Source organism: Pseudorca crassidens, chromosome 16 (assembly GCF_039906515.1).
Source record: "Pseudorca crassidens isolate mPseCra1 chromosome 16, mPseCra1.hap1, whole genome shotgun sequence".
Lineage (NCBI taxonomy): Eukaryota > Metazoa > Chordata > Mammalia > Artiodactyla > Delphinidae > Pseudorca > Pseudorca crassidens.
The window spans coordinates 71,932,762-71,945,023 of NC_090311.1; the positions used below are offsets into that span (position 1 = coordinate 71,932,762).

Consider the following 12,262-nt stretch of genomic DNA (forward strand, 5'->3'; position numbering starts at 1 on the left):
CCAGTATCTGAATGGAGAATGTTTTTAAATTTAAATTTCTTAATTAAATAAAATTTAGAAACTCAGTTCTATAGTCACACTAGTACTATTTTATTGCCAGTCACTAAATATGGCTGGTGGCTACTGTTTTGGCCAGCCCAGCTTATAAACTCTTTCCTTTTTTAAAAATTTTATTGAAGTATAGCTGATTTATAATGTGTTAATTTTTGCTGTACAGCATAGTGACTCAGTTGTACATATATTCTTTTTCATATTCTTTTTCATTACGGTGTATCACAAGATATTGACTATAGTTCCCTGTGCTATACAGTGGGACCTCATTATTTATCCTGTACATATAATAGTGTAAACTCCTCTTAAATAAACCTTTTCTATATATCTTCCTTTATTTTCAAACCCCCACCACCTTCTACCACTTCAGATCACTGCATGTTGCGTTCCGGAGTGGGTGTCTTTGTGGTCATCTGGTCCCACTTGCTCCTCCTGTAGGACCAGGGGCGCAGAGAGGAAGTGGCTTGTCCAGTACGATTGTCCACAGCTCTCAGTGCCGGCTTTTCCCTCACTCCTCCACCAGGCACTGCCAGCTCCCTCCTTTGGGAGGGATAGAGTCCGGGGCCTGTGCCTGCAGGGGATCTTCCGTGCACAGCCAGGGATTCCCTTTTCTCTGCCAGCCAGTGGACCCCAGGGGAGCCGTCCCCGGCCGCCTACCCCTGCCGCCCATGGGAGGTGGCAGAGGCAGCTGGCAGCTTGGACCAGCTGGCTGGCTCCAGGCTGAGGTCATGCTGGTGAGTTGGACAGACAGCCTGCTCCAGGGACGGAGGGCAGACCGAGTGCAAAGACAGATGGAACCAAGGCCAGCGCTCATTTATCCAAAGGTGCTGCTCCTACAAGGAGTGTGGAAAGGACACCAATCCCTCAGTGTGATTTAGTCACCGCCTTTTTTCTTTTTTCATGTGTCTCATCTGAAAATGAAGAATCGTCTGTGACTACGAATTAAGCATTTCCTAGGGTGCCTTTCTGTCATTTATAACCACTGACAGGTTTAGTACTTTTCTTTCTTGTTCCCCACGTTGTTCAGAACCCGCTCAAGCTCTCTTGACATCATCTTTATCTAGGGTGCCAAAATTAATGCAATGACAATGGATCCATTTTTCTTTCTGAAGGAAAAATATTTTGACTCTCTTATGGTGAGGCTGGTCTGCTTCTAAGAAAACTGGAGTGGGTGCAGCACGAAATAGTTCTCAGCCTATCAAAACATGCACTTTCCTCGTTATCAGGAGCCGGGGACAGGGTTGGGATGCTGCAGCCTCCCTGGTGACTGCAAGAATCGCTCTTTTTCATTTTTTTCCTGTTCGCATTTCCCATTCTTCGGTATACTACCCACCCTCCACTTCTCCACATCGCTATGTCATATTTTTTTTCAAAGTGCACTTTGAAACGATTGGAACTTCGAGATCACCAAGTGACAGTATCACCTCCACAGAAATCAAATACATTGTTGTTTGTGTGTCAGCTCAGCCATGTGGAGACACAGTATAAAATGACAACCAAGAGTAGTATAATTGGCTGACAAATAGTCAAAGCTATATATTGGCTGAAGAATAGTCAAAGCTTGTCTTGGAATCCTGGCAAGGAGTTTGCCGGAACTAAGGGGAAAACAGTCCCCTGGCAGCAGGAAAATGTCTAGTGTATTGATTTGGTTTTATTTTCATTGGCATATTTAATCACAGTGTTTTGATTCCTGGATTAGAATTTATTTGGGGGGGTATAACCATTACTCGAGATGCCAAACTGGAAAGTGATTTTTACTTTTTTGTGCTAGTTTTATGCTCTAATAACGCATGGACAAGAATAACGCTCGATGAAACATGTCAGTGCTGGTAAGAAATCAGGAATTATTTTGAACAAGATGATGAGGAAACTTTTTTTTTTGTGGTTCGCGGGCCTCTCACTGTTGCGGCCTTTCCCGCTGCGGAGCACAGGCTCCGGTCACGCAGGCTCAGCGGCCATGGCTCACGGGCCCAGCCGCTCCGCAGCATGTGGGATCCTCCCAGACCGGGGCACGAACCTGTGTCCCCGGCATCGGCAGGCGGACTCTCAACCACTGCGCCACCAGAGAAGCCCCAGCTGCACAGTTTTACTTTGAAGATTCATACTAATTTGCTCATCACCCAGAAGACAACAGTCTCTTGAGACTGAAGTGGAAACGTTTTATGAAACTTCAGCCAAAGAATGAAGTTTTCTTCTTTTCTTGTTTGTTTCAGCTATCATAAGGTCTTGCTTTCTAGAATTATTGACAGAACTGTCAATTCAGTTTGGGAGGAATAAAAGCTAATATTTGTGACAGTCTTGGGTAAGTGCCTTTGTGCTGAGAGTAAGTACTCCAGGAGCATGAGAGTTACCTGCCAGGGTGTGTGCTGGGTAGGGAGAAGGTGACTAAGGTTTTAGTAATATTACCATCAAATCTAGGACCCGCAGGGCTGCCCTCCTTGGCAGTGATGCTGTTTAAAGTTCATCTAGTTTAGAAATGGTGGACAAAAGCCCATATTTTCTTTAAGGAAGAAAATCTAAACAAGCTATGTCTTAGAATTTATTTTTGGTGGGTCAGTCACTTACCACAAAATCCAATGTAACAAATTCATATTATGGTAGCATAAAAGTTGTGACAGATTCTCAACTTCTGAACATGTGGGGGAAAGCAAGGAATTATTCCAGGTGAAAAATACCTGAGCCTGTTTTCCTAATTTCCAGCTATGCTTTTACTGGTAGAGATCAATGGGAAAGTATAGCTTTGCCAGCCTTAGATGGAGAAGGTCAAGGGTGCTTATAAATATATTTGAAAGTATCATCAGTGTCTATAAAGGAAGAAGAAAAGGAAGGTCCTGGAGCCAGTAGGAAATCAGCCAGTTTTTAAGCTGACTGTCCACTTCAGCTTACTGAAAATAAGGAAAGGAAATTGTACCAATGCTCTTCACGCGTCCAGAATGATTTCTATCAGGAGAAAGCTTACAAAAGTTTTACTTTTTATTCTTTTCTCCGCCTCGCCTATTACTATTACAATAAAAATCCTTCTGACAAAAAATACACTTATTTTTTATTATGAAGATCCAAATAGAGTTTATCACTTTTGGATCTGAGTCACATTTCGTCCCCCACCTTCCTCCCCCTCCCCCTTTTGTCAGATGTTGGTTTTGTAGGCAGTGGAGGACCTTTCCAGAATGCTTCCCTCATGTAGAGAGTTTCTGTGGGAAGGCAAGCGCGTGAGCGTCAGTGCACGCAGCAGGCCCTCGGGAATGTTGGACCAGAGTGGTTTTCATGTGGTTTGCAGTGAGGCCCGAGAGGAGCATGCAGTCCCCTTGTAGTGGAAGGTCATGGCCATGGTCCTCCTTTCCCTTCCATTTTCTATCACTGCCCAGCGGAAAATAAGACCCCCTACAAGGGAGGAAGGAGGAAGGTCCTTGATCTCCAAATCAGACATACAGTGAGTAGTCGTTGGCAGGAATTCACACTTGGGGCCCTTAATGAAGCAGGTGGGCAGCAGCTCCAGAGACCCCCCAACCACATCCTCACACAACACCTCTGCACTTGTGCTTCAGTCTCCACCCCTTTTAACAGTCAGTCCTGCAAAGTCAAACGCACTGATCTCCAAAGTCAAGGGCTTTGAGTGTTAGAAGCACACACATGAAGTCTTTTCAATGAAGCATCATCTTTTTTCTTCCTGCTCATTTTCTGGGTGGATTTAGGTTTTCTCACCAGGACCTAAAAAGTTTTAGGTCCGGCCTGACATCTCAGCCATTTCTTGCTAAAGCTGTGTGGGTGCCATGTGTTTGTGTGTGTGAACGGTTCCCGACTGAGTAAATTTCTTCCAGTGCGTGTGTCCATCCTAGCGGAAGATAGCCCAGCAGGCCTTGAGCACTGCTGCTACTTTATTTCACATCATGAATATTCAGAGGCTGCAGTCATTGAGGACTCAGGTGGCAAAAATAGTAAGGTGATGGAAGCACACCCTGACATGAACGCCAAGTCCACATTTCAGCGACTCAGAACCCCTGACTACAGCACAGATTTCCCATTCTCTGACCCTCGGACCTCAGGAGAGGGGGGTCCTGGGGACTCCTCTGAATCGGGCATCTGTTCCATACACCAACATGCTCACGGCTTGCTGTATGATGTTGTTTTTAAAAGACAACAGGCCCTTCTGTGCATCCTCCCCCATAAAATGCATTTAGGCTGATAGTTCAGCATAAAGGACACCCTGTTGAGACGGGCAATGCATGCATTGTTTTCCCCATCATGCAGTCAGGATCTCCATAGCAAAATCGAGTGTCTTCCGTAAAATCTTATTTTATATATTTTGTCACCATCAGCAGTTACGCTAAAGTAGGAACTGCTCCATTCTATTATGGGTTAAATTCTGCTCTGTGCAGACCTAGTGGTGATGTATAAATTGCAGCCCTGTCTTTTTTTCGAAGGATTCTAAAATAGGTTTTCAGAATTAGTGCTGGATTTTTGCTCCTGCATGTGTGGTGACTCTTGATTTTTTCCTTTCGGAGAAGCCTCCTTTGCAGCATTCCCCCTTCCGAGGAATCACTTAGACACTTCCAGCTGGTGGCAGGGGATACAGCCATAATACAGCTTCCTCTGTCCCAGCTGTCTTTTTCACTACGCTAAATGCATTACGATGGCTGCACTCTCGTGTAAAGGTTCAGGTAGAGGGAGGTGTAGGATTAAGTCTGGAGACCGCCGTTGGGGTTTTTAAGGCTTCAGCTTCCCCAGCATCTTGGCATTTTGAATGGCTTCCTGCTTCGGGTCCAAGCTTTCTCTCCACTGATTGAAATGCTGCTGGAAGCCTGATTAAAGGTGCCTGAAGATATCACCTTCTACCAGGAAGCCCTGCGTGCTTGAGAGGATCTTTTTCAATGCATTATGGCTCATGCAGCCTCACAATTAAAGAAAAACAGGGATTTAGAAATCAATGCTGAAGAAGAGACTGAGAAAAAAAGGAAACACCGCAAACGGTCCCGGGATCGGAAGAAAAAGGTAGCTATGTATGCCAGCGCCTAGATCTTGCCTGGATCCTTTTTGTTTTAATCTCCTCTTGGCATCCGTTAGAAGCATTTGGGGCTATTTTTACATGCTGTGTGGAGTGTAAATTGGGTGTGTAAGTTGGGTGTGTAAGTCGGGAACAGATGATAGAAACCCTATGGCGGACAACCGGTGTAGGGTGGGCAAGACAAGGGAAGATTTTCTCCTGTGTGGGGATGATTGCAGTGCTCATGCGGAAGCCTTGCACTTTACACAGGCACGGGCACGCTTCCATGACACAGAAAGGAGTTGCAAGGGAGTTAAAAGGAGTTTCTTTCCAGCCTGGTCAAGGTGGAATGCACTGCGGTGGCTTAGGATTGAGGGAGAGGCTGGAGAACCAGCCTTTTTACTTCTTACAGTTCTGTCTCGTGGAAAAGGAGCTTTTGTGCTAGAAGTGTGTCACGTGTGTGCATTTCTCAGGCGGATCTGTGACCTTAAAGATGTGGCAGGAAAGTCACTTCCTGCTTTGTTTTTTTTTTTTGGTTTGTTTGTTTCTTCTCTCCTTCTGCCTCTCCTTTCTATAAGGTACTTTTAGGTAGATTGTGCAATGGTCATAAACTGCTGGAAATAACTTTCTTTTGTTAAGTGCAGCGAAACCCAGAGAGGCTGGTCTTTCTCTGCTGGCTGAGAGCGATTATCCTGAAGGCAGGAATTCCCGTGACAGGGCAGGGACTTGCAGCCTTCAACACTGATTGCTTTAGATCAAAGCATGGGCATCGATCCTCCTCTACTGATGTTCCAATGCAAGGGAGCAAATAGGAGGACTATTCTAGATCAGTTGTGTTTTATTACAGCCTGGGAGTGCTTACTGTTTGGTGGTTGTGCCCTTAAATATGACTCCTAGAAAGCGACCGGGGGAGTGAGGCCCCAAAGCACTTTTCTTCCTTGACAATTAATAAAAATTGACTAAAACTCTGTGACCTGAATAGGTCATAAAGCATTTTTATGTCTCTTTGTGAGAGTTCCCAAAGGAAAGATCATCTTCATTTGCTTTGAGCAGTGATGCCTGTGCTTTGCAAACGACATGCAGATTTCATCCGCCACATGCCCCTTTTCTCAGGAGTGAGCATGAATATTTTCGGTGCCTTTGCCATTTTCTTCCAAGTGTGGATCTAGAGAAGAAGCCCCTCTGCCTTTTGTTACTTGGCAGACTTTCTGAGACTGAGTTTGGAGGGCTGCAGTGGTTCTGCTGCAAGATGTTAAATATAGATGGTTCCTGCTTCAGGGTTCTTGTAAATAAACTTCTTGAACGTGTTTTCATGGAAGTACAAGCTTAAGTGAGGAAATTCTCCGCAAGTGTATTTCAACGCCTCGCACAGCAGAGCTGTTGTGAGATCGCCGTGGTTTGCTAGGTTCTGGTCTAATTTTGCTGAAGTTAGGTTTGTCTGTGGGTTGGTCACTGTAGTTTTGACCCCTCTCTGCACATCTCCTCCCCCCCCCACCCCAACTCCATGGTAAGCTAGCTTCTGAGAAACACGAGGCCAGGAACATACATCTGTATAAAGATACAGTTTCATCATTGATGTCGACAGTGTACTTAAGAGTTATTAGCCAAGCCAGGCTTATGGATAGCAGTTTCCTGTGGGAGCAGTGACAGGTCTGTTGCTTGTGCCTCGTCCCCTATTTGACTTGGAAGCAAAAGAGGGGAGGGGTGAGGCAAAGGGAGTTTCTGGGGTCACTGAGCTGAAGCAAATGCTTTGTGGACCAAAATGCTTTGTTATGAGTACAAGAGTCTGTGCAATGTAAATCTCTTAGCAACCAGAAGGGAACATGGAGAAATATCAATATCGCTATTGTCAACGTGCAGGCAGATTTAAACGTTTTGTTCTCGGGGCACTCACAGAGGAGATCCAGAAAGGGGCTGGTGGATAACACTTTCATTGCTGTTGCGCTTGTTAATTCATAACACAATATAGTGTGTATACTCCCTATCAAAGGTACCTGTATTACAGAAGGTTTAGTATTCCTAGTCAAATGATCGCATGGACTGCTTCTAATTTGCAAAGTTAAGATTAAACGACTTTGAAGACACAATCTAGATCTCCTTCCGTGACATAGCATATGTAACACTTACTCTCTCCAGAGTGAATTGTTTCAACTTTGAGTTTCTTTTTCCTACCTTTTCCTAAAATCCTAATTCAGGCTTCTGGGCTACTTTGTTGCATGTTGTCAGCCCCATGTCAATCGGAAAAGCTGCTTTTAAATACGTTGTGGGTTGCTATGGGAATCACTGCTCTTCCTCATATGCAGAAATATCCTCTAGGATCTTTTAATTACATAAGGGAAGAGTGAGCACTCTCATAAAATCACCAAACACAGAAGAAAAACTTCAAGAGTATCTAGTTTATAAAATAAGGAATTTGACTCATGGTACCCCTGCAGTTCAGGTTTGAGCAAGCCGAAGGTGAACGTTTCTTGATTATATCTCTGTGACACAGAATCCTACAGTACGGGACGTTACTAAGCATTATAATCAAATCATAATACACGTGTCAAATGAACATAGGATTCAGGTTTCATCAGTGTTTTTAAACCCAGTGAGTTGCACATTTGGATATTTTGAATATTGAGAACCATGAATAAGTGATTAGCTGTCAAAAAGTAGGAAACTTCTAGGAATTTATAATTAGTTGAATTTTAATAATGATATATTTTCTTCTTGGCATCACAACTTTCGTGTCAAGAAAAAGAAAATCTTCGTTTGTTGAAAGGAAATTCGTCTAGATAGATGAACCCCTTAATCATTTATCATCAAGTTTTCTGACTTTAAGCAAAAAAAAAAAAAGTTTCAATGCGTGTCTAGTATAAAAGTTCCTTACCCACACTACCCTTCCCTGATGTATGTTCCCCTTCATCCTCCTTCTCTCCTGAGGGACTTAGTTTGGCAGCAAGTGGGAGGCATGACAGAGGTAGACAGCACCTTTGGGCGGGTCCGTATTGGATCTATGCCCTCACTGAGCAACTTGCAGGGAGGAACTCTGTATCTCCTGCACCCAGCAGGTCCCTGGCGCACAGGTGGTGGTCAGTAGAGGGTCCAAGCCACCATGAACCCACAAGGGTTAGACTCACAAACGCTCTTCTGCCCCATATTTTCCTTGTTGCTGTTGGCTTTGGGTGCCATATTACCTACATGGTTTGCCCTCTCTCCACATGAGCTGTAACATACATTTCAATATTGAGGAGTATTAGGAGAATCGACCTTTATTTATTCAGTATTTTTTAGGTAGGCTTGTATGTACTTAATACATCCTGTCAAAAAAAAAAAAAACAACAACTTTGAGGTGACCCATGAAAATTTATACTAAAAAAAAGAAACATTTATGGAATTCCCTTCTCTCTCTGTATGACTGACACAGGAATATACCAGGATGAAGTAGCAGTTAATTCTGTGATTAATATCCTTTCTGATATTGGTGTCACTCATAGAGCTGTTCAGTGGCAAAGCAGGAGTGACTTTCACGGCTTCATTTCTGCATTCGTGCATTCATTCAGTAAATATTTATTGAGGGATTTCTGGCATCAGGCGTTGCATTCCCCATTGGAGACAAAGCTAAACAAGGCAGAGTGGCAGCGGTATGGTAGCTCCCTGCAGAGCGGGGAGGAAGAGAAGAGCACCATTAAATACCCTACAGATAAGGAGCCACAGTGAGACCCCCAGTTCAACTCGATTGGGCTCACAGAAGGTTCTCAGCAGAGCTGAACCTTGGAGGAGGAGTGAGCGAGATAGACAAGCAGAAGGACAGGAATCCCAGGCCCACAGCTGTTCAAGTATGAGAGAACATTCAGGTGTGTGAGAAACGAACGATATTTTGGAGAAAAGGGGACATGAGTATATGGCAGGAAAAATGGCTGGAGAAGTAGTCAGGGGCCAGATCACGAAAGTCTTTGTTTGCCATCTTACGGGATTGGAAATTAACCTGCTCAAAGGAGAGATGGACTTAAATCACCTTTGGTGGTGATGGTAGGGAGAGGAGACCAAAGAATTTTCTGAGTTTAGAACCATCCCTCAAGCATCAGTGTTGTAGACAGCAGCTGGGAAAGCCGTCAGGAAGCACCGATGGTGATGCAGGCATGAGAGATGCTGAGGGTCTGAACCAGGGCAGAGATGATGCCAGTGGAGAAGCGGGTGTTGCGTACGAGAGATATTTAGAGGAAGACTCAGTAGAACTTGGCAGTGGGTTGTGTGTAGGATGTGAGAGGGAGAGATCGGATTCTAGGGTAACTGCCAAGTTTCTGGCTTGAAGCGGAAGATGAAGAATTAAATTTCCCAGATTCATTTCTTTTCTCCCAGGACATTTCTTGACCTCTTAAAAAATGCACCAGGTAGGGTGTTATTAAATTGCTTTTTTAGGTGGAGGCTCATTTAATCTTCACAACAACCCTGCGAAGAAAGTATTTCTATTATCCCCATTTTACAGATGAGAAAACTGAGGCATGAGCCTTTAAGCTGTTCCTCAAAGTCTCCGCCCTAATTCATGGTAGAGCTGAGATGGCAATTTCGGTAGCCTAACTCTCCAGGTGGTGTTCTTAACTACTACACTATACAGTGTATGTAGTTAATATTTCACAGCTCCACAGCAAAGTGGGCTTGAGTCAGGGAATCTTCTAAAAGATAAGCTATTTTCTAAACATCTGGAACTTTGACTAACAGGCTTTATATCTCTAAGTAATCTAGTATCATAGTAAGTCTCTTTTTCTTACCCTCTGAAATAGATTTTAATGTTCTACCTTATGAGTTTCTTTTTTTTTAATTTTGAAAACTAAAGTGAAAAATTACCAACACCAGGATATCAAATCCTCAAAGACATGTTGCTGTAAAAACATAACAGTGTCTTAGGCGCCAGCTGTATACCAGGCAGTGTGCAGAGTGAGTCCCATGGGTCATCCTATTTTTTTTCTCACAACTTTTCTATGAGGCAGGTATTATTTTCATCCCCATTTTTCATAGCTAAAACCACGGCTTAAAGAGACTAAGTAACTTGCCTGAGGTCATGTGGCTAGTAACTGAAGGGCCTAGACTTAAACTTGGGTCCTAGGACTTTGGAATCTGTCAGTCTGGTTTTATTGTAATGAAACTCTCTCAGTCTCTTTAAGAGTTAAAGCAAGTGAAGGATTTGAGAACAGATTTCGGGAGAGCTGAACTACTGAGTGTGATCTCTTGCCACAGAAGCTTGGTGCCTCCTGACATCTTACAGGCTCTCCCGTGCCTGGTTACCTAGGGACCTGTGGCACCCGTGATGTGAGATGCCGGGCGAGGTGAGGTATTTACTGCAGCACCTGGACTTTGGGGAAGAGGATTGTATGGACAAAGGGAACCTAGTCTGTTTCCTGCTTTGCTGAGTCCGTAGACTCCAGACATCTAGGGAGCCCGGTTTCTCTCTCAACATACTTGACACTCTGCACTGTAATTGTGTGTTTACATGTGTGTCCTGCCCAGGAAACTATGAGCTCCTTGAGGGCAGAGGTGGTATCGTACTCACCTACTGCCAAACTGAGGCTTGCAGAGTAGGTGGTTCAGTGAGGGGTGGGGGGAAGGGAAGGGAGGGAGGGAGGAAGGTGGCTGGGTGGCTGGCAGGACGGGTGCGTGGGTGAGAGGCAGTATCATGCTTCGGAACGTGGACTGTAGGGTCAGACTGAGTTCAGGTGCTGGTGCTCTCACTTAGCTGCTGTGTTCTTGGGGGATTTATTTAACCTTAGTCTCTTCACCTGCAAAATGAAAACAATAATAGTATGTACTTAGCCACAGGGCTGTAATAAGATGTCAGTGAATTAGTATTGGAACAGCGCTTGGCACAAAGTAAGAGTCGTAGAGTGGTAGTTGTTGTGTCTGTTCATAATGAACAGACACATAAACGGAAGAATGAATGGACTGTTTCCAACCTGAGGCTTCAAGAAGGATTGTGCCAACAAGTCAGCTCACTGAAGCAGGGCAGGTAAGCTCCCTATAGGAGCACATCGGGCTGCTGCCCTGTCTTCACTCTTCCCCATTTAGAAAGGGATGGATGGAAGAAGGCTTAGCTTCTTCTCTCATAGGCAAGGCTGTAAACCTTTGTCCTTTGGTCTGCCAGAGATTTAGGCGTCGGGAGGCAGTTCAGTAAGACTTGTCAGCCGACTGGTTCTCTGTACTCTGTTAGCATCACGGTACAATTTTTTTCCTCATTAAAGTCATCTGTTCGTTAAAAAAAAAACAAAAAAACTTAATGCTATTAGATTAGAGCCAGAATAACTCATACCTTTATGCTGAACATAGATCAGGAATGATTTTATAGCAGTGTATCATAATGTGATTAATTATGGCTTCGAAATGATTGCTTATAACCTAGTACTACAAAATAAATGTATATAATACTCCTCCCCAATAAAGCCCAAGACTTAAGACACGGGCTTGCTCTTGATCAATTACCTTTATAACCAGTACAGGATCACGTTAGGGATAAATTCTACATTTATTAATGTCCAAATATGTTATTTTAAAGTTCTTTTTGTTAGTTTTGTCACCGACATACTGCAGCGATTGAACTGTTTCTTCCTCACTCTCCAGGCCCTTGATCTTTTCTGTCTTTTAATTTTCCTTTGGCATGATGGTATATTATTGTGTGTGTATGTGTGTTTTATTGAATTTCAATGTGGAAAAGTGTTACCTTTTCATAGGTATGCTTGAGGAAAATGAGGATTTGGCAGTGTTTTAAGTTCTTTACAGTTATAAGAAAAGTTTGCATCAGTCATATCACATTTTACCTGCATCTGTTCATTTAATACAAATGTATTGTGCACGTCCATTGTGCCTGTCCCTGTACGGGGAACTGGTAAGATAAAGGATGGAAGCTGTAGGTCCATCTGCTTGCTCTCTTTGGGATTCTGCTTGTATTACTCTACACAGGTCGGGATGAAGGACTGAAGTAGAAAATGAGTATTTTTTTAGTGGGCCTCCAATGTGCTGAGTGCCTCTTGCATTCCTCATCTTATCTGAATTTATGTCAATACTATTCCATAATGTTATCCACATGTACAGAGGTATTAGCCTAAGCTTAAGTTTGTTATGTAACTTGCCTCAGTTACAGAAATAGCTGGGCTTAAGGCCAGGGTCTCTGTGGTTGTAAGTCCCTTGCTTGGGCCATCAGAACCTCTACAGAAGAGATTATTTTAAGGGAGGTTCTTATTCATAGACATCTATGGT

General features: G+C 43.7%; 1 protein-coding gene across 14 annotated transcripts in view; it reads left to right on the forward strand.

Annotated features, from left to right (window-relative positions):
• The first annotated feature begins 4,347 nt into the window (after positions 1–4,347).
• The window catches only part of ANK3 (ankyrin 3), a 332,431-nt gene continuing 324,516 nt past the window's right edge, over positions 4,348–12,262 (forward strand). For 6 of the 14 annotated variants that reach the window (XM_067710879.1, XM_067710880.1, XM_067710884.1 and 3 more), the window contains exon 1: positions 4,350–5,040. In XM_067710879.1, the coding sequence (XP_067566980.1) occupies positions 4,927–5,040 (114 nt within the window). In that variant the 5' untranslated portion in view covers positions 4,350–4,926. Of the gene's footprint in view, positions 5,041–12,262 lie in introns of all 14 variants that reach the window. The other 8 variants (XM_067710883.1, XM_067710881.1, XM_067710887.1 and 5 more) reach the window with 5 other exon arrangements.